This window comes from Urocampus carinirostris, chromosome 15 (genome assembly GCF_059441175.1).
Source record: "Urocampus carinirostris isolate Australia breed hairy pipefish chromosome 15, RoL_Ucar_1.0, whole genome shotgun sequence".
Classification (NCBI taxonomy): Eukaryota; Metazoa; Chordata; class Actinopteri; order Syngnathiformes; family Syngnathidae; genus Urocampus; species Urocampus carinirostris.
Window position 1 is genome coordinate 14,062,182 of NC_142363.1, and position 21,160 is coordinate 14,083,341.

Genomic DNA, 21,160 nt, shown 5'->3' on the forward strand with positions numbered 1-21,160 from the left:
CAATATCCAGCGATGGAACACGGTGGAAGACATCTGGAGACTGCTCTCCTGCAATAGCCATTCATCACACTGCTCTACTTACGTGTTGGCTCTTTTCTTTTGAACAACAGAACCGCCAGACCTGCTTTGAGCCATTGACCTTTTGAATGCGAACCAGGGAGGAGGATGAGCCTCTTTTTTCAAAAATTGTCTTTCTTCACGGCTTCCACAGGCTGATTTTGAGGGCTGCAACTAACAATTATTTTATTATTATATCTATGAGTCATTTATTGATGAATCAAGTAAATTACTTGATACTGCAAACTTACGGAACGGAGAACATCTGTTTAAATATTTAGTCGTAAATTCCGGACCAACGGTTAGAATTCAATGATACTGCAAACGATGACTGTTCTGCTTTTGACAAACATACATAGCGGTCATTGAATGCCCCCTTGTGGTTAATATGTTAATTGTACAGACAAGCTTGTGATACTTCAACCAATGACGAAAGGAGTTCTCATAATAGCCTACCCAATATGCAACAATAACCTTTTTTTGTCTTTGTTTCAGAACAATAGTTTGTATTTTCTTTCATTGTGTATGTATATTTAAATCCATATAAATTATGTTTGGCTCACAATCATTCGTACCGGTGTGAGGTCACTGTTCTGCCTTTGAGAAACAAAAAGGGTGGCCTTGGAGCGCCCTCTTTTGTTTAACATGTTAAATGTTTGATGCTAAAAGAAGAAATAACGGAACTTCCAAGGACAGCGCAATAACCGTTTATGAATTAATTTTCTTAGTGAGACAAATATCATAACGTTAATTTTCATTTTATGATAAACATTTGTAAATATTTTAAATTAAATTTATTTACTTTTTTTTTATATAAATCTCGAGCTGTTATTGTAGTTTTACTTACATGTGTCTTATGGTCCATGCCTCATATATGAAAATAATATCGCAAAAGACTCATTTTGGGGAGGGTGCTTTATAGTCCTGATAGTGCAGACAATAAGTAATAAAGATTTCCCAAAATAAATGCAAATTACTGGGGTCAGGTCAAAACCTTGTCAAGTCTTATTCAACACAAAATACGATTCTTTTATTATAATAGACTGTAAATCCTAATCAGAATGCCCGCTAAACAATTAATCATAGAGAATAAGTTGTCTATGGAATCCTTAATGAGTTATTAACAGTGCTCCATTCCGTCAGTGTCACGTGTTTAGATGTATGACAGTTCCTTCCCAAAATTGACTAATTTGGCTATAACAAAACCAAACATGGATCATTGACTTTTATTTGAATGGATGCACAACCTTTATCATTTTTTTGAATATATTATGTATCATACTGACCTAAAGCAGTTGGGCCAAGTTTGGCAACACAAAATGTTGAAAAAGCCATATTGGCCCCAAAAAATGGTAAAAGATTAAAAGCCATACATAGAAAGCAACACATACAGTACTTTAAATATACTGTATATAACTATAGTCATTGGAAAACGTTAATGTTTGTGTCATGTTTTCCTCCTACAGAAACCACATCTTTTTCCAGTCAAGTCAAGTCATGTTTATTTGTATTGCCCTTTTCCATTATCAATCATTTTCTAAAAAACGCCAGAGAGTCACTAGGGAGCGCCAAAGAGGGATCCATGAACCGTGGACGGCAGCGTTCCCCCCCCCCCTTTTTTAGCATAACCTAGAATAGGCTATTTTATCATTTTTTTTAACATGAAAGCTGATTAAATTTAATAATTTGCAATTTTCAAAGCATGATTTCCATTTGGAGGCTTCTATTCTCCTTTATTTTTCTTATACTCTGAGAGAAATAGATTTAAATGTATTTAAAAACGCATTTTCGGCAGAGTTTGATGGAAAAGTACTGTAGAGAATACAAAGTCAAAACTATTTTTTTAATATGAGGCACCGAAAAGAAAAATGGTATTGTAAAAATAAAGTAAAGTATATTAAAACAAAATCCATCCAGGATTCTAGATTTTGATTTCAAATTCTGGAGATAATTTTCTGAAAAATATATTTATTAGATACGCACTTCCAGCAAGCCACAATGATTTTATACATAATCTGTAATTTATCCTTGCATTTTCATTCGAGGCAACTAAAATGGTTAATTATATATCAGCATGTGTCTATATATCACTGAAACACTGAGGCAACATTAACGAACCAGAAAATAACATTCGGCAGCCTTTATTTTGCAGATACACAGTATGATGCAAGGTGCAGGGTTCTGTGCTATAAAGGTACCATACATAGTAGACAATAAATCCAAAAACTTAAGACAAAAGTCGTTTTTTCCCCAAATTAACAAGTACAGAGAATCACATGTTTCCATTGGTAGTTCATATTTAAACATCTAGGGTTGTTCTAATTTGCTCACACTTCTTAAATGTTTCAAATAACTCTCATTTTGGACATATTAAAGATGTGAAACTTCAATTTTCTGTTTAAGTATGCTGGCAGTGTGTGAAGGGGAAAAAGAAAACAGTCTTGGGTGTTTCCTCCAGCTCAAACATAATCATAAAGAAACAGTGTGTATTATTTAGCGTCTCATAGTGGTAAATAAATGCATTAAAACAATATCGGTGCCAACAATGAGTAAAAATGAATGAAATACCATACAAACATGTTTTTTTTTCAAATTACATAAGTCATATGTATATATTACATATTTTTTTTTTTATTTTGAGCAGGAAATGAGCCTCACCTTGAGGCAGCTGACATAATTGTCCGTCATCTTTCTTATACATGTACCCAAAAAACCCAAAACCTTGCAAAAAGGCCAAGACGAAAAATACAACTAGAATGAAACAATTTGATCACTTTGAGTCTCCATAGTTTGTATTATTCCTCGTGCTTTTTAGCACTTGTTTTCAGCTACACTACACCATAGAGTGATATTTAGTGGCCAAATGATACACACTATCCCTTTAAATAGCTACAAAACCAATTAGAGATGGATGGAAAGATGGTTTCACACATCTAACAGCGTAAAGATGCCATTGGTAGAGGGAATCACTGCTGCTCCTTGTGAAGGCACCACACCAGCGTTTGGCCCACGCCCGTCATGGTCAGCATGCGGTAGCCAATCTTCTCCAGCTTGTCCAGCACCAGGCGGGGAGGCTCATCCACGTGGTACTCTGAACTAAACCACACAAACACAATTCACCTCTGCCGCCGGCTTCACATGCCACAATTTGTTTGGAGGTTCGTTAATTGTTCTGCATTTTGTTGACTCCCTCACCTTAGTCTGTTTGCCAACAGCATTTGGATCCTGTCACCGATGACAACACCTCCCCAGGTCTGTTTCCCATTTAACGGACCCAGCCTTATTGGAAACGTGCGAAGCAGCACGCTAACCATTTGGACCACATTACGCGTCCTTTTGTGTGGCTATGTCCTGCTATATGTAGAAATAAATGTATAGCGAGACTCATGGGAACTAAAGGTAGCCCAGACAGGAAATATTGCAAAGACTGGAAAAGAGAGTGGAGCACTCAGTCTGTTTTGCTGGATGCAGAGGCACGACTATGCCACAGAGATTTGGCGAGTGTCATGGCCCATGGCAGGGTAAGTCTTGGGATGTTCCCAACACCACCTCATCACAGGGGGCGCAAGGGAAAGGAGAAGCCAAGGCAAATTCAGGAGGAAGTCAGGACTGCAGTCGATAGAGAAAGAACAAGCACAGGTGGTTTAAAGCAGGAGGGGGGCTGGACCAGGTGGGAACATGCCATGGACCATAAAGACACCTGTATGGATCTGCGGCAGGTAGAACTACACCGAATCAGCTTCTGTGTCCAGCCTGTGGAGGACGTGCTACCTAGCCCAAAATCATTCACCTGGGAGAAAGCAGAGACCCCAAATTGCCAACTGTGTTCAAGAAATGTAACACGTGCTGACCTCCTGCCCAAACTGCATTTCACCAAGGAAGATATGCCTGGCCACACAACCAGGTCCTGAAGACGATTACAGGAGTCATTAGCAAAGGCATCTGCAGCACCAACTGGGCAACTGCTATTGTCAGAGAAGGAACCCAACCAAAAGCAAGTGGTTCTTGTTGTGTATTTTGCAGCAGGGATCTTGGCGACGACAGCTCTCTGTAGACCTGTAAAAACAGCTGTCAGCACCACCCTGAGGTCGGACGTCCAACTGGTCTCAGAAAGTATCAAGGACATCATGCTGGTGGAGCTGACAGTGAACCGCTTGGGCGAAGCCCACAAAAGGAAAATGACCAAGCACGAACTGCTGGTCATTGACTGTCGATAGCAAAGTTCGTAGCAAAGGATTTGTCGGGCACTCCCTCCACAAAGCTTTAAGTGCCCTGGGCATTACGAAAACCGCAAAGAGCAGAGCCATCAAAAACACCACCAAAGCAGCTGAAGAATCCCAAAATGGCTCTGGAAGTGGAGAATTTTGGGGACAGCCATATAGCACCTAAACACAAGCCGCGGCTGGGTCACCTGGGCAAGGGTGTATCGTGATTGTGAGGCCAAAAACACCCTGGGAACCCAGGAAACATTACTGATGATGTATCCAGGTGCATCAGTAGGTGTATTTTATAACTATAAATAAATAAATACCTGCAAATATATGCCGTATAATTAAATATACATGTACATAAATCATGCAATACCTAAATATATGAAATAAATGTAATTTAGTTATGCATTTTGTCACATTTTTTGTTCTATATTTTTGTTTGTTTGTTGTTGTGTTAATCGTCATTTTTTTATTTTGGTATTTATGTTGGCCTAGAAGAGGGGTGGGTACCACCAGGCTTGACTTGCCCAAAACACACAACAGGAAATCGTGCCCCTACAACCCTAGAGTTAAAGGGATATTTGGTCGAGTAACATTTATTTTGTCTTTTAGGTCTAAGTGTATTTTATCAGGTTTTTTTTTCAGGTATTTTGTCATTTATTTTGTTGTGCATTTTTTTCACGTATTTTGTACCAACAGAATGATATTGAAATGATGGGGCGGGGTCACACAGACGGTCCTTTTCACCTATTGGTTTATCAACAGGTGCACCAAATATCCTTCTGCATCAACCAATAGGTGAAAAGCTCTGGGCAACTGGGCCGCCTTCTCATTTGAATAACAAAACGCGATACGCGACAAAAATATACAAAAAAATAGAGGACAATATGCATCAACTGATACATTCATTTATGTCATATTTTAATATTGTTATATTTGTTGGTGATAAGAATGAGTGGATAGGTGTTGTAAAAGGATAGTGGGATGTTTAGACACGTTCTTCGGGATGGGCAGGGCACCCGTATGATGCGGAAGGGGTAAACCAGTGAAAGTTGTCGGGCCCTGCTGTTGAACAAAGAGTGTGTTGTGTCACCCTGACCTGAGTGACATGGCCGCTTTCTTGTGTCCCGTTTCATCTGGAGGGACGAAAGCATGACCACCTTGGGTGCCGAAGAGATTAACTTGTTTGGGTGTTTGGGCATTTGGGTTAGCCGTGGTCCCAAAAAAATTGTGTGTGTTTTTTGCTACTTTTTCCCTTTTTTAATTTTCTTTGTTTTTGGATGTGTTCGTCTTGCTGTCGGTCACCCCTCTCGAGGGATATGACCGGGCACATAGATAGATGGATAGAATTTTAGTATTACGTGATTTACGTATGTCTTCATGAACTATATTGCATGTTGTTGCCGGTATTTTTTTATCTATATGTACATTTATTTCTACATATAAAGGCAACGGCCCTCCATACTGATAAAGTCGCCGACACATTTATAAGGGTTAACACAGTTTGTTTTTTTTAACTACACACATGATATTACACCCCAAATTTAAAGACATCAGGGTGGTTATATGAAGACTATGACCTGTCACAGGTCTGTTTGTTTATTTTTTATCAGACAACCAGCAACCACAGCTCGCATTTCAATACTCACAAATTATTTCCCAGCATAGTTGTTTTCCTTGCTCCCAAGTAATTCATGACATCTGGATCCGAATATTCGTCCCCCACATTGGTCGGCCCATTCTCCTGAAAAATATTTTCAAACTGAGCAACCTCAGTTAAATTGGCATTAGCTGCTTGTGCCGACTAATCTCCCAATAAGTAACCGTCTATAAATAGGTAATCCAATTCTTATTGCGACGTGAGACTTCATTCGGTTATGTGAATTGGGTAGGCAAGAAATAAACTAGGTAAGAGTTTCTCAACTGGTGGGTTAGGAATCAAAAGTGGGGCGCCCACCCGTTTTAGTTGGTCGCTGGCCTTTGTTTTGACAAAATAATGCGAAGAAAGAAAACTGAGACGGATTACACTCTCTAACAGTAGATGTCCATAATGCCCTCCAAAATCTCTTCTTCCTGTTCAGTCAGTCAGTGCTTTTGAGAGGGACCACATTTCATTTTATTGTGATTTTGATAGTTTCAATTTCCTTCGCTGTCCATAATAATAATGGGTCCTAAAAAGTTTGTGATATGGGGAAGCAAAATTGGAAAGCAGTGACAACAACGATGGAGTCAAAGTAGGAAACTACGAAAATATGAAAATGATGTACGAGGAGTTGCTGGTTTATTTTTTTCTTATAGTTTTATATTTTTGCCATTTATTAATGTTTAGGTACACACGTTATTAATATTTGGAATTCATTTTAGTATGTGGCTATTTTCAAGCGATTTGAGGGGGTCGGTACTTGATATCATTTTGGTTTTTCTGGTCCTGTTTTTTAAAGTTTAATATATCATATTATTTTTGCTTGAAACTGCACAATATTTTTCTTGGATCATTTTGAGAAGAGAACATTTTTTCGTTTGGTGTCGCAGCTTGTCATTAAGGTGGAATGGTGGGACTGCAAGTCAGACCAGTTGAAAACCACTAAACTAGGGCAAAGTTTACTGAAGGGACACTGTATTATTTGCACCTCCCAGTGGTGAAGAAATCTTCATTGGTTAAAAAAAACAATATTGATTTGAATAATAAGCAAAAAATACAAGAACTATTATCTAAACAGTGTCATTTTTTGTCACATTTTCCGTCTTCTTGATGCGACTGGTACCCAAAAACCTAAAAAAGTTAAGAAAACAAAAAACAAGAAATAAAATAAGGCAGTGTGGTTACTTTGAGTCTCCGTGGTTTGTATCCTTACATGTGCTTTTTAGCTCTTGTTTCCACTTGCACTACACAAAAACATATAGTTGTCGAAAAATAGGTACTGTCTCTTTAACAGTGCATTTCCAAAACTAGATGGTTCAATAATTTATAAATATAAATAAATAAATTAGTACGGGGGCAGCACAGCGGCGCAGTGGTTAGCGTGTGTGCGCCACAGTTCTTAGGTCATGAGTTCAAACCTCCTGTGTGGAGTTTGCATGTTCTCCCCGTGCTTGCGTGGGTTTCCTCCAGGCACTCCGGTTTCCTCCCACATTCCAAAAACATGCATGTTAGGTTAATTGGCCGATCAAAATTGTCCCTTGGTGTGAATGAGCGAGCGAATTGTCTGTCCGTGTGTGCCCTGCGATTGGCTGGCAACCAGTTCAGGGTGTCCCCCTGCCCACTGCCTGAAGATAGCTGGGATGGGTTCCAACACCCCCCCGACCCTACTGAGGATAAGCGGTGCAGATAATGGATGGAAATTAATACAATTATGTATATAGGGAACCATATTTATTATATTCTCTTTGTTCAAATGAATATTGTTTATATTTAATAGATGAAGTTTTTTTAACACTAAGAGGCACCCAATAATACCAATAATAATTATATTATATCAATAATAATATAGACAAAATACACAACAAAATAAGTGACAAAATACACAACAGAATAAATGACAAAATACACGACAGAATACATAATGAAATACATCACAAGCTACATGACAATATACACAAGCATTGAAAGTATTAAAGTATTAAAAAATAACACATTTTTTAATGTATTTTTGCATATTATTCAAATCTTACGTTTTTTTGAACTAGTAAAGGCTAATTCAGTGTTTATCAACTGGTGGGTCAGGAACCAAAAATGGGTTAGAGACCAATTTTCATTGGGCTGCAGGCCTTTGACTTGGTAATGATAATGATAATGGGCTGCATTGATGTAGCGTTTTTCAAGTCAATGAAGACCTCCCAAAGTGCTTTTCAATATGCTTCACACCCATTCACACACGAGCACATACCGATAGCGGCGTAAGCCATGCAATGCAACTAACTACCTGCTTATTGGGGACATTAGGGATTCAGTGTCATTTATTAAATACACTACTATACATTGAACCCAAAAAAGTCAATTTACAGGCTCAGGCATTTCATTAGAAAACACAAGTATTGTACTTCTTTGTTCATTTTTTACATAAAAAAATCCTTTACTGTCAAATTGTAGTTTTAAAAATATTATTTTGACTTTAGGACACCACGTTTTTACTTTACTTTGTCGCAAACATATGGGCATTAAGGAAAACTGCATTTTCTTGGCAAAATAATGTTAAATTAAAAAAAATAATAACAAACAAAAAAGAAAAATATGTGAGTCGACACCCACAAATCGCAGCTTGTAATGAGGGTGCTATGGTGAATCCATAAGTCAGACCAGTTGAGAACCACTGCACTCAATAATAAACGATGTCCATTTGAGAATATTAGTTTTAAAAAGGGTGTTGCTTTTCCCCCAAATATACTAATTAAATATAGTTGTATTTCTAGTAAAGTTTTTTCGTGTTGCTATCGCCCAGTTTTAATGAATTGAATGAACTAAAGAACTGCACTTGAACAACAATTCGTTTGCGTGCCACTAGAGGGAAGTAGCCTATTTCGTGATGCCCATTTTTTGGCAACACGTGTACTTTTGTTGTCTGCAAGAGTTTGGAACTTTTCTGCACTATAATGGAGAACCATTGAATTGTCACATGCACAATGTTGCAACAACACCTCACAAAAAAGGAAAAACAAACAAAAAAAAATTCAAGCACAGCTCCGCCCTCGCTCAACAAGCACACCACGCTTCACCACAGCAACAGTATGCACTGCATTTACGCACCAGTCTGATCTGCGTGCTGATCAGAATATAAGGCATCTTTCCTCTTTTGCTTTTTATTTCCCAGGGTACCAAAACTGGCCAGGTTCCTCGGATGCGACAGGTTCTCCTCTTGCAAGTTGCGATTCTGCTGGCAGATTTGTGCAGGATACGGAAACACCCACCGCCATGGACCAATCACAGCGCGTCTCTCCGCCACTGGGTTGTTTATACGAGAGAGAAAAACTAGAAAGATAGATAGATAGATAGATAGATAGATAGATAGATAGATAGATAGATAGATAGATAGATAGATAGATAGATAGATAGATAGATAGTCCCTCCATTTATTTGTAAACTAAATGATATTAGTGAGGTTCAGGTCCGGTGAGGCAGTCAGATTTGCAAATGGATGAATCTCCATCTTATTCTCATTCGATTGACAAAGCAAGAAAGACAACTATAGACTGTTATTCATATTTATTTGTATTGCCCTTAATTATGACAAGTCTCAATGGGCTGTATAGGAAACAACGTTTATGTGCTGCTTATTTTGAATACCATTGAATAAAAAAGTCCATGCAAATGTAACCGCGGTGTACCTGTCCCACCAAAGATCCACATTCATGCTGGACTGGATGATGAGTTTTTTCATTACAGTTTCTGCAGATGAAATGAGTCACAACATTAGCTTTCTCTGCTGGCTGTGATCTCGTTGGCAGCTCGCTCTGTAGACTGCCCAAAGCATATCAAAGAGCTTTCTTTTCAATTTACATAAAATACATTTTAGAATATCACAATACATTTTTACATCCATTTTACATCCATGTACTGTTTTTTTTTTAACGTTTACAATGAATTCAACATATTTTTCTTTAGTCTGATTTTTAACCAACATCATCCTTTTTATATATATGAGAAAATAGAAATAAAAACAATAATAAAAAGTATAAAAACGGGTACAATTTACCTGCAAATGAAATGAGTCACAACACGTGCTTAATTTCTCTGCTGGCTTTGATCTTTTTGATCTCTACAGGGGAAATTACCATTTTAGCAACAAACAAAACGAAAACAAATCCAAACAGCTTGACAACATCAATCACATTACTGTGCATTTTGAGAGATTTGTCAGCTGTGGTTATAAGGTTTAAAATAAACTTTTTTTGTGGAGCACCAAAAGATGTGTCTTACCGTTGGCAGCTCGCTTTGTAGACTGCCAACAAAACCCTACCTTCCGACCATTTAATTTCATTCCGGTCACATGTCAAAAGCCAAAACAAACCCTACCCCATACCAGCAGATGGCATAGTTGGACTCATCATTGCAGGACACTTACCAGAATTTATACACATATTTCAGCAGGAATTTCAATGAAACAAAAGTTATTATTACACCCGTTACACAAAGAGAAAAAATAAATACTGGATGGCTTGACTAGCTGTTAGCTTGTGAAAACCGTCACTAATTATATTTGGGGGGGCTGAGCTGTGTGCCAAATCAGAATCCTTGGACTCTCTATCGCTCCCTGCCTTGAGACAAGAGTATTGCGTGCCTCACTATGCAGCTGCAGATGCTCAGCTCAGTAGTACAAAGGTGAGCACGGCCCTCACATTTCTGCAGATATTTCATGATGTTTAATTGAATAACACTGAAGAAACATCACTTTGACTCAATGAAAGTCAGTATGTGTAACGCTTATATGGCAGAGTAAAAATGTTTCCCCTTAAAAAAAATTCTAATATAGCCATTAGTAGCTAAAACCCTGGTAACAAAAGTGAGTACACATTAAAGTAAAAGTTCCTATAGTTCAATATTTTGTGTGCATCCTCCTGACCATGAACTTCACTAGAGCCTCAAAAATTGCCACTGAAATTCTCTTCCACTCCTCCATGACACCATAACCGAGCTGGGGGATGTTCGAGATCTTTTGCTTCTCCAAATTTGCTCGAGGATGCTCCTAAGATTTAGGTTTGGATCTGGAGACCTGCATGGCCAGTCCAACCCCTTTACCCTTAAACCCTTAAGAACAGTTTTGGTCATCTTAGAAGTGTATTTGGGGTCATTGTCAGGCTGGAACTTTGCCCGGCAACTCAGTTTCTGGAGGGTGGTAATCATTCCCTGCTCCAATATTTCACAGTACATGCTTGAGTTCATGTTTTCCTCAATGAAATGCAACTCCAGTTGTACTCATGCAGCCCCAAACCATGACATTCCCAACCCCATGCTTGACTTAAGCTACGACACACACATGTTTGTAGTACTTAGCTGTTTGCCCCCACATGCTTCAACCCATCTGAGCCGAATAAACTTATCTTTGTCTCATCAGACCAGGAGATATTTTTCCAATAACCCACGGCCTTTGTTGACAGACTTCTTTTATTGTGTCGAAGCGATCTTGCTTCAGTGATGTTCTATTGAACATTAAAATGAAACCTCTGCACAAATGTGAAGGGTGTAAACACTTTTGTGACAAACTGTACATTATATACTATTTGTTTTGATAAGATTCAGAACATAATGTGAAAATTCAGCAATTTCGAAAAAGAAAATCCCTGATTTCGGCATCGGATGGGTTTCGCCCGCGTCTGCAATGGCATTTTTTTCCCCCAATGTATTTATTTCACCCTGCGATGCACTGAGGCTGCGAAGTGAAAAGCATTAAGTAGCGAGGGATTACAGTAATATAATTTTTATTACCATGATGACAAGTGAGGCACTGCCTCCCCTGCCTGCACACGTAGTCCATTTATGACTCCTTTATTATTCTAGTCACTTACTAACAGTCAGATTAAGCGAGGTATGCAAACAAACACATTCTTGAGTTGAAATTCACATTACGCAAAGTCCACATTCTCTCCTGTTAAAGAGGATACAATCAATTTTCCTCAGACAAGGGTTAAACCGCTTTGGATTTTCCCTAAAATGAGAGGCCATCAATATTTTTTTCCAACAAAATCCATATAACCAAGTAGTGAAGCATATGCCCATTATTTATCTACCGGTATATCTATTGTGTGGGTTGAAACGCTAAATTGTTAATATTTTCAAATAATGTAACATTTTTTCATATTGATGTTCAATGATACTTGAAGGCTTAATTTCCTCCTTCAAGATGGTATTATCTCTTCCTCTGCACCGAAATGCTCTGACAGGGGGAAATGAAAGCCCACAGGAGAACAACCAGATCTGATAAAATCAACAATAAACACCATGTGCTGAAAACCAGTATAGGGTGACCGTGATATTGTCATTCTCATCTCATCTCATTAGCTACACCGCTTATTCTCAGTAGGGTCGCGTGGGTGCTGGAGCCCATCCCAGCAATCATCGGGCAGTGGGCAGGGGACACCCTGAACTGGTTGCCAGCCAATCGCAGGGCACACGGGGACAGACAACTCACTCGCTCATTCACACCTAAGGACAATTTAGACCGGCCAATTCACCTGAAATGCATGTTTTTGGAATGTGGGAGGAAACCGGAGTGCCCGGAGGAAACCCACGCAAGCACGGGGAGAACATACAAACTCCGCACAGGAAGTCTGGAGCTGGATTTGAACCCACGCAGGAGATTCCCACGACATGAACTGTGCCGCCGTGCTGCCCATATTGTCATTCTGTTTTCATAAAAATATTAAAAAAAAAAACATCACATCGCCACTCGCTTAGTACCGGGTTGCATTTTCATTAGCTTTTGGTTTCGAATATTTGTTTCGCACACTTTAATGCTTTAACCTCCAGAATGAATCAACACATTGACCCAGTGAACAAACGTGACCTAACCACGTGACGACACCATGACGGACGGCAGTAGACTGTAGTAGAGAGTGAGTGAAGCCAGTAAACAGTGGAAAACAACAACAAATAAATGCGACACTTTTCAACATAATTGGTAGTGACTAGTCAAACAAATATTCTGCAGCTGTCGGATGAAGTGGCTCACCTTGTCTGAAACCACAAAGAGCGCTATTTAGAAAAACTGTGGATAGCATTAGCCAGTGTGCAATTTGATTATAAAATAATCGTCAATTAAATATAATAGATAAACTATCTGTAACCTAATGAACACAAATCTTAGGACAATGCCCTGGAATCCAGATAACAAAAGAATATTGCGACACGAATCTAAAGGAAATACGGATTTTGACCTTGGGGCAGAAACTGGATGTAACCTATTCAAATTTTTTATTTTTCCCCCTCAACAGTCGTATTTCGAAAGAATATTTCTAGCAGGTGTCATTGACTCTGTTAATAGTAATTGCATTATTTTTACTACATGTATCTTAAAAAAATCTGTTAGGTCAAGAAATTTGTATTCAAGTCTAGAAGGAGATTAAATGATTTTCTTTCATCTTCCTGCTGAGGGTACCCCTAAAATACAAAATCCCTGTGAAAGGCTGCGTGAAAAAAAAAGAGATTTGTTCACTTTGAGTCTCCGTAGTTTGTTATGTTATTTTTGCTTTGTAGCAATTGTTTTAGTTGCATTACACCATAGAGCAGGGGTCGGGAACCTATGGCTCGCGAGCCATATATGGCTCTTTTGATGACGGCATCTGGCTCTCTGAAAATTTCTGAACGAAACAAATTTTACTAATAATGTTACTTTAGCAAAATAAATAATAATAATAATAAAGTCAGAAAAAAACATGTCAAAAAAAATAAATAAATACACACATTTTAATTTATATATATTTTCACCTGCAACTTTTCGTTCAGGCACACAGCTAAGAGCCAATCTGTTCTCCGGTGAGCGGGAAGGTCCGCTACCCGGAAAGTCTAACTTTAATTGATAATTTACAACAATCTGCACAAGTCATTTTGAAGCAAAGAAGAAATATTTCCTTTCGTTTTTGGTTAGCTTTTTTTATGCAGGGTGAACCCTTCTAATCAAGATGACAAAAAGGAAAAGCGATGAAGATTACCGTACGTTTCAGCAGGTATGGACAGAGCAATTTGCCTTTATTGAGAGAGCAGGTTGTGCAGTGTGTCTTATATGCAATGATAATATTTCCTCGATGAAACGGTCAAATATAAAGAGACACTTCGACACACGCCATGCCACATTTTCAGCGAAATATCCAGTGGGAGACAAGAGAAAGAAGGCCTGTCAAGAACTACTTTCTACAGTCCAGGCGAGTCAGCAGCAGCTCCGTGTATGGGCCAAACAAGGAGATTTTAACTCTGCTAGCTTTGCTGGTTCTTTAGCAATTGTGAGGAGCGGGAAGCCGTTTACAGATGGCGATTATGCCAAATCATTCATGCTTGATGTGGCCAACGAGCTTTTTGACGACTTTAAGGATAAAGATAAAATAATCAAACGGATAAAAGATATGCCTCTTTCAGCAAGAACTGTGCACGATCGTGCCATCATGATGTCGAAACAAGTGGAGAAAAAACAAGTGAATGACATAAATGCAGCAGAGTTTTTTTCCCTCGCTTTGGATGAATCAACAGATGTCAGTCATTTATCCCAGTTCAGTATTATTGCACGCTATGTTGACGGTGACTCGCTGCGTGAGGAAAGTCTTGCCGTTTTGCCACTAAAAGGGACGACGAGAGGAGAGGATTTATTCAAGTCTTTCATGGAGTTTGCAAATGAAAAGAATCTACCAATGGATAAACTTATTTCTGTGTGTACCGATGGTGCTCCGTGCATGGTGGGGAAAAACAGAGGATTTGTAGCGCTGCTTCGTGAGCAGGAGAACAGACCCATCCTCAGCTTCCACTGTATTCTACATCAGGAGGCACTTTGTGCGCAAATGTGTGACAAGCAGCTTGATGACGTGATGTCACTGGTCATTCGGGTGGTCAACTTTATTGTTGCCCGAGCTTTAAACGATCGCCAGTTTAAAGCACTGTTGGATGAAGTGGAGAATAATTATCCCGGTCTTGTTTTGCACAGTAATGTGCGTTGGCTGTCAAGAGGGAAGGTGCTTAGCCGTTTTGCAGCTTGCCTGAGCGAAATACGGACTTTTCTTCAAATGAAAGGCATCGAGTATCCCCAGCTAGCGGACACTGAGTGGCTCCTCAAGTTTTATTATCTTCTGGACATGACTGGACATCTGAACCATCTCAATGTGAAAATGCAAGGCATTGGAAATACAGTCTTATCCCTTCAACAGGCAGTCTTTGCATTTCAAAACAAGCTGGAAATCTTTACTGCGGATATTGAGACTGGTCGTTTACTACACTTTGAAAAACTGAAAGTATTTAAAGATGAGTGCACAGCAAGTGACTCCCCTGAACATTTTGATCTCCATCAGCTCGCAGTTTTCACATCTTCTCTCCTGACGTCATTCAAAGCACGCTTTGGGGACTTTCGTGAGCACACTAGTCTTTTTCAATTCATCACTCATCCGCACGAGTGTGATTTGGACAAAGTAAACCTGAGTTTCATCCCCAATGTCTCTGTCAGAGATTTTGAAGTAGAAGTTGCTGACCTGAAGGCCACAGACATGTGGGTTAATAAGTTCAAGTCACTGAATGAAGATTTGGAAACCCTTGCACGAGAACAAGCAGAGCTGGCAGGCAAACACAAATGGACAGACATGGACAGACTTCAGCGCGCAGACCAGCTGATTGTCAAAACCTGGAACGCGCTTCCCGTCACGTACAAAACACTGCAGCGTGTGAGTCTTGCTTTATTGACCATGTTTGGATCTACGTATGCATGCGAACAGTCGTTCTCACACCTAAAACACATCAAAACCAACCTGCGATCACGTTTAAAAGATGGAAGCCTAACCGCCTGCATGAAGCTGAACCTCACCACCTACCAACCGGACTACAAAGCCATCAGCAAAACCATGCAACACCAAAAGTCGCATTAATAGTAAGTCAGAAGTACTTTTCTTATCAATAAATACCTTTAATTTTATTTTGAACAACGTGTTATAACAGAGTCTTATTATAATATATATATTGTTGGTCTTCTTCGATTTAGATAAGAAATTGCTGACCTGAGGGCCTCAGACAGCGGTGAACAAGCAGAGCGGGCAAGTAAACATGGACAGATATGAATAAAACCTCAGCCTGCAGACCAGTTGATCGTTATAATTATAAATAATTGTTAGTTTTTGTTATTAACTTACAATGTTGTTCAAAATAAATTCTGTCTTATTATACTATAAACTCGTTGATTTTCCTCTTCCATTTAGCTGTTTTTGGTATTAAAATATACATATGGCTCTCCTAGGATTAGATTTTAAAATTTGGGTTTTTTTGGCTCTTTCAGCAAAAAAGGTTCCCGCCCCCTGCCATAGAGGGAAATCTAGTGGTGAAATCCTACGGTGTCCCGTTAATACAAGGAAAATACTTTTTTCATTAACTGTATGAAGGTGATGTCAATCTATTATTCCTCTAATTTCTCATTTTGTAATATAATTTTCTTGATTCTAAAATGACCACTAGGGGACGCTGAATACTGGTATTAGTCTAAGTAATAAGTACATGTACCTCGTAATTAGGCTGAAAGAGGCACCGTTATGATACTTGCAGGTTACAAGTTGTAATAATTCCTGGTCGTCCTGATACACAAAACTAATAATCACCCATCCTTAGTAAGAAATTGAAAAACTTGTATCCCATTAATGAAAGGCGCCCAAAAATAATAACTAAAAGGAGTGATACAAAGAATAAAATAACAGTAAAAGCAATTTTATTTTGTTTGTTGGCAAAAACAAACTATATCAACTTTAATCCACCCATTATCTGCACCGCTTATCCTCAGTAGGGTCGCGGGAATGCTGGAGCCCATCTCAGCTGACTTCTGGCAGTGGGCAGGGGACAGCCAGAACAGGTCCCAGCCAATCGCAATGCACGCAGAGACAGACGAATCCCTCGCTCATTCACACCTAGGGACAATCTGTACTGGCCAATTGACCTGACATGCATGTCTTTGGAATGTGGGAGGAAACCGGAGTGCCCAGAAGAAACCCACGCAGGCACGGAGAGAACACGCAAACTTCACAGAGGTTCGATCCCATGACCTCAGAACTGTGCCGCATACGCTGTAACCACTGCGCTGCCACGCTGCCCTATCAACTTTAATCATAAATTGATATTTTTGGTTAAGTTAAACCTCATATCAAGAAGATCAACAACCGACTCTCGAAATGACTGGCACAGGGGCGAATTTTCGAAATGACTGATAAAACAGGATTTTGTACAGCTTGGAAAACCCCAAAGGCTTCAATTTGGCTGTTAACAGAAAAATGTGCAAATGATGGCTAACAGGAGACTGCAGCTGTGTACTTTTTGCAATGCTTCAGAAAACATAAAAAAAAAAAAATACAGTGGCTTGTGAAACTATTTGGCCCCCTTGAACTTTGTGACCTTTTGCCACATTTCAGACTTCAAACATAAAGATATAAAACTTGTAAAGAATCAAGTGGGACACAACTGTGAAGTGGAACACACTTTATTGGATATTTTAAACTTTTTTTAACAAATAAAATACAAAAAATGTGCAAAATTACCACGCTCCGATCTCCCGTCCCGGCTCCCCGACTTCTTGTTACTCCGCGATCGCCGTATCGCTGGCGTTTGTTTTCCGGCGACTGACTTCTCCGCTTCTGCAATAAAGCTTGGTGTGAAATATTACGCGTTTGGGTCAACTGTCTGTTCTGGTTCTGACATTATCAAAATATCTTAGTCCATCCAATCAACGAAAAATGACATTCAGTCTAAAAGTAGTTTAAAATAATCAACGTAAATTCAAGTGCTTTAATGAACAATAAAATATAAATAAATAAATTAAGCACATGAAGCACCAAGCGGAACATTTAAAGCCCGAATACTTATCTGAACAGGCTCTGCAAACGTAACAACAAGCGAGCCCATCAACTCCAACAAAGAAGATATTGCACATTGTAGCTGGTGTTTTTTAAGGGGAACAAGCTTTTGATGTAAGGACAGGTGTGCGCTTCCTCTTTTGTGTTTTCATAGTCGGTATTGCTAAGCAAAATTTTCCATCTGTAAACAACTTTTTCCCACCACTGAAATTGAATGTGATCACATGACGAGACGGCTACGCTTGATTGGTTAAACATTGTAGAAATGCGCCTTAGCGGAGACAGACAGACGCTTACTTACGTGGAGGGGATTTATTAAGTAACAAAGTCACGACTTCAATGTTGCTTAATGTAGCGAAGTAAAATTACCGTTTTTTTACTTCACAAATTTACTCAAGTAAAAGTATTGGGATTTAAAAATACTCCTAGAAGTACAACATTTCCCAAAACGTACTCAAGTAAATGTAACGGAGTAAATGTACACCATTTCTACCCACCTCTGCATTCAACCCAATAGTTTTAATTACATGCATTTCACATTTATACACATAAACCTGCTATAAACGAGTGCTTGAGCGTTATGCCAGACTTTGCCTGATAAACTTGTTTAATATTGAATGCATGCAGTCTGAAGAACAAATGTCAGTTGTTATAAAGTTGAAAACAATACACGACAGTTGTTTGATTTCAAAGTGTTGCGAATCGTTGAGTTATTTTGTTATACACTTTGCAGTTGACCACTGAATGTACTTCACAAAATGGACATCATATTGATTTTAAATGCTGTTCTGCTGTTGCTGTCAAGTCTCTTTTTGCTTGCAGGGAGAAAAAACCCCAATTTATTTACTTATTTATGTCTCTACTGACCAAGCATTGTGCGTAATTGGTTGAAGAAAGGTATTTGATTTTTGTTCGGATCCGCATTATGCTCAATAAAACATGTACTTTCATTACAGGCATTTTCTTGTGTGAATTATGATTTGCCACATAATTAAATCAACTTCAAGCAACTAACTTGAAGAAAAAACGAATCCTTAACCAATTATTATTCCATCATATATTATTGTTTCAGTAGTCAGTGACCATCCATCCATCCATTATCTGCACCGCTTACTCTCAGTAGGGTCACAGGGGTGCTGGAGCCCATCCCAGCTATCTTCGGGCAGTGGGCAGGGGACACCCTGAACTGGTTGCCAGCCAATCGCAGGGCACATAGGGACAGACAATTCGCTCAATCATTCACACCTAAGGACAATTTGGACCGTTCAATTAACCGAACATGCATGTTTTTTGAATGCCCAGAGGAAACCCACGCAAGCACGGGGAGAACATGCAAACTCCACAGAGGAGGTTCGATATCATGACTTCAGAACTGTGCCGCAGGCGCGCTAACCACTGTGTCGCCAGTTGACTATTAAAATTGACGTTAATTGCAGCCCTACATGTCACATCATGTTAAATTATGAGTTTTGTCTTGCATTTAAAAAAATAAAAAATAAAAAAATAAACTGTCGGACGTGCTCGGTGTTTAAGTGTTCCCGCATCAATGAGTTACTGCCATGATGCGCAAGGTCTGCTTTGCAAACTATGCGAGTAGTCTTTTTATTTGCTGTATCCAGGCTAAAATGCTCCCAAATTCATAACAAGAATAGCAGGTACGTTATTTTCCACAGGAGATATCCATCAAATGCTTGTGCTTAATTCCCTCATGTAGAATTTAGATCAGGGGATGGTCTAATAATAATAGTCTGTAGTTTGCAATAGTCTTTGATCTGTGCAGCCCTTTGTGACTCTTTGTGATTAAGGGCTATACAAATAAACATGAATTGACTTGACAGAGTTCTAATAATTGTCCAGGATCCCGTTTGAAATAGGTGCAATTATTCTGATGTAAAACAAACCTTGCATCCGTTAACGTCAAATTTACCCAACATCAGACAACCACAATATGTCGAGGCCTGAAGTGATAAATGTTAACTTTAAGAAAAACCGAGTCGTTATCCAATTATTGGACTAATTGTTTCAGTAGTCGGTGACTAGTTGACTATCAAAATAGACGCGAGTTGCAGCCTTACATGTCAGATCATGTATCATTATGAGTTTTGTCTTGCAGAGTCTAATAATTGTCCGGGATCACACTTGTAGTAGGCGCAATTATTCTGAAATAAAACAAACCTTGCATCTGGTCACGGCAAATTTATCCAGCTTCAGACACCCACACCATGCCGAGCCAGCCGTGATAAATGCGGCAGGCAGACTTTGTTGAACTGGAGAGAGAAAAAAACAACACAGCTAAAGACAAACTTGTCGCTTTAATCAGCGAATGGATCACATGGAGCTCAGTATGCGTTTCAAGGTGACTGACATTCGGCGGTATTACAATAAGACAAATTTCAACGGTGGGAAATGCGAGTAAGCCCAAATGATCGATTGAGTGTTAGGGTTACGTAGAGTATAGGTATACATCTCCCTAATTGTGATGAATCGCCTTCTTAGGCAGCCATGTGTTTCTTTTTCAGACTCCTTTTCTTCATTTGGGTCTTTATTCTTTCCCCACAACGAACTCAGCCTCAAGGAGATATATGACCCTTCTCCTTTGCTTTTGCTGTTTTAAAGATTACGACCCCGTCTCCCCCTGATGATATTACCCAGCAGCCAATTTTGTCTTCCTATGGCTCAATGTCTCCTAGCACTTTTTGTGATGGGTTGTTACACAACACCACACACGGTCACTATATGTGCACAATGCTGTCAATAGGTATTTGTCTGGTTTTGGTGTCAGTCATCGTTTCTAAAGCGATTTAGCAGTGAAGTGTAGTCAGTGAAGGCAGGTTCCCTTGCCTGTCATCAGGAAAATATAACATTAAAAATATGTTAAATGGGTTAGGTTCTGTGAAACCATTATCGAGATGATTCACATCAATGAGGTTCAAATATATCTGTGTCAATACATTTTTAATGAAGCATATCAATGCTTGGTTCATGGATCCCTTAACCTTCTGAGTCGTCCTGTAGTGTGTTTTGTGCAAGTAGAGCCTTGCGGTGCTCATCACTCTCCAGGATGTACTATTATTTTTAACTTCTTTTTTCTGGCAAAATAGGAAAATATTACTTAAAACTATCAAATATATCTGATTGGACGAATTGTTTTATTGTAGGATATCCTTATTGCATAATTAGAAAAAAGCTCATTTCAACCATCCATTTTGTGCACCACTTTTACTCACTAGTGTCCCGGAGGTGCTGGAGCCAATCCGAGCAGTTTTCGGGCAGTGAGCAGTAAGTCGCAGGGCCGCAGAGACAGACAAGCGTTCACACACTCATTCGTACTTAGGGACAATTTTGGGTCACCAATCAACCTGTTATGCATGTGTTTGAAA

The 21,160-nt window shown here is 39.1% G+C and overlaps 2 protein-coding genes and 1 long non-coding RNA gene across 3 annotated transcripts; 2 read left to right on the forward strand and 1 right to left on the reverse strand.

Moving 5' to 3' along the window:
* Positions 1-2,182: 2,182 nt before the first annotated feature.
* gchfr (GTP cyclohydrolase I feedback regulator) lies at positions 2,183-9,170 on the reverse strand. The gene is made up of 3 exons (XM_088355030.1): positions 9,013-9,170; positions 5,918-6,012; positions 2,183-3,153 (listed from the first exon to the last, which is right to left on the reverse strand). Exons 1-3 carry the CDS (start codon positions 9,046-9,048, stop codon positions 3,024-3,026), a joined length of 261 nt encoding a protein of 86 aa, XP_088211156.1. The 5' UTR covers positions 9,049-9,170; the 3' UTR covers positions 2,183-3,023.
* Positions 9,171-14,003: 4,833 nt separating this feature from the next.
* On the forward strand, positions 14,004-15,684 carry LOC148351632 (general transcription factor II-I repeat domain-containing protein 2A-like). Its single transcript, XM_088354966.1, has 2 exons — positions 14,004-15,598; positions 15,669-15,684. Exons 1-2 carry the CDS (start codon positions 14,004-14,006, stop codon positions 15,682-15,684), a joined length of 1,611 nt encoding a protein of 536 aa, XP_088211092.1.
* A 61-nt stretch (positions 15,685-15,745) lies between these two features.
* On the forward strand, positions 15,746-16,030 carry LOC148351633 (uncharacterized). Its single transcript, XR_015852964.1, has 2 exons — positions 15,746-15,820; positions 15,932-16,030. It is a non-coding gene; the product is annotated as an uncharacterized LOC148351633 (long non-coding RNA).
* The last annotated feature ends 5,130 nt before the right edge of the window (positions 16,031-21,160 follow it).

Excerpts from the sequence above, each read along its gene's own strand:
- gchfr (XM_088355030.1), bottom strand. The coding sequence starts at position 9,048 with ATGCCTTATATTCTGATCAGCACGCAGATCAGACTG. Across the intron at positions 6,013-9,012 it reads TCAGCACGCAGATCAGACTG|GAGAATGGGCCGACCAATGT; the intron begins GTGCGTAAATGC and ends AATATTTTTCAG. Across the intron at positions 3,154-5,917 it reads ACTATGCTGGGAAATAATTT|TTCAGAGTACCACGTGGATG; the intron begins GTGAGTATTGAA and ends TGTGTGGTTTAG.
- LOC148351632 (XM_088354966.1), top strand. The coding sequence starts at position 14,004 with ATGAAACGGTCAAATATAAAGAGACACTTCGACACACGCCATGCCACA.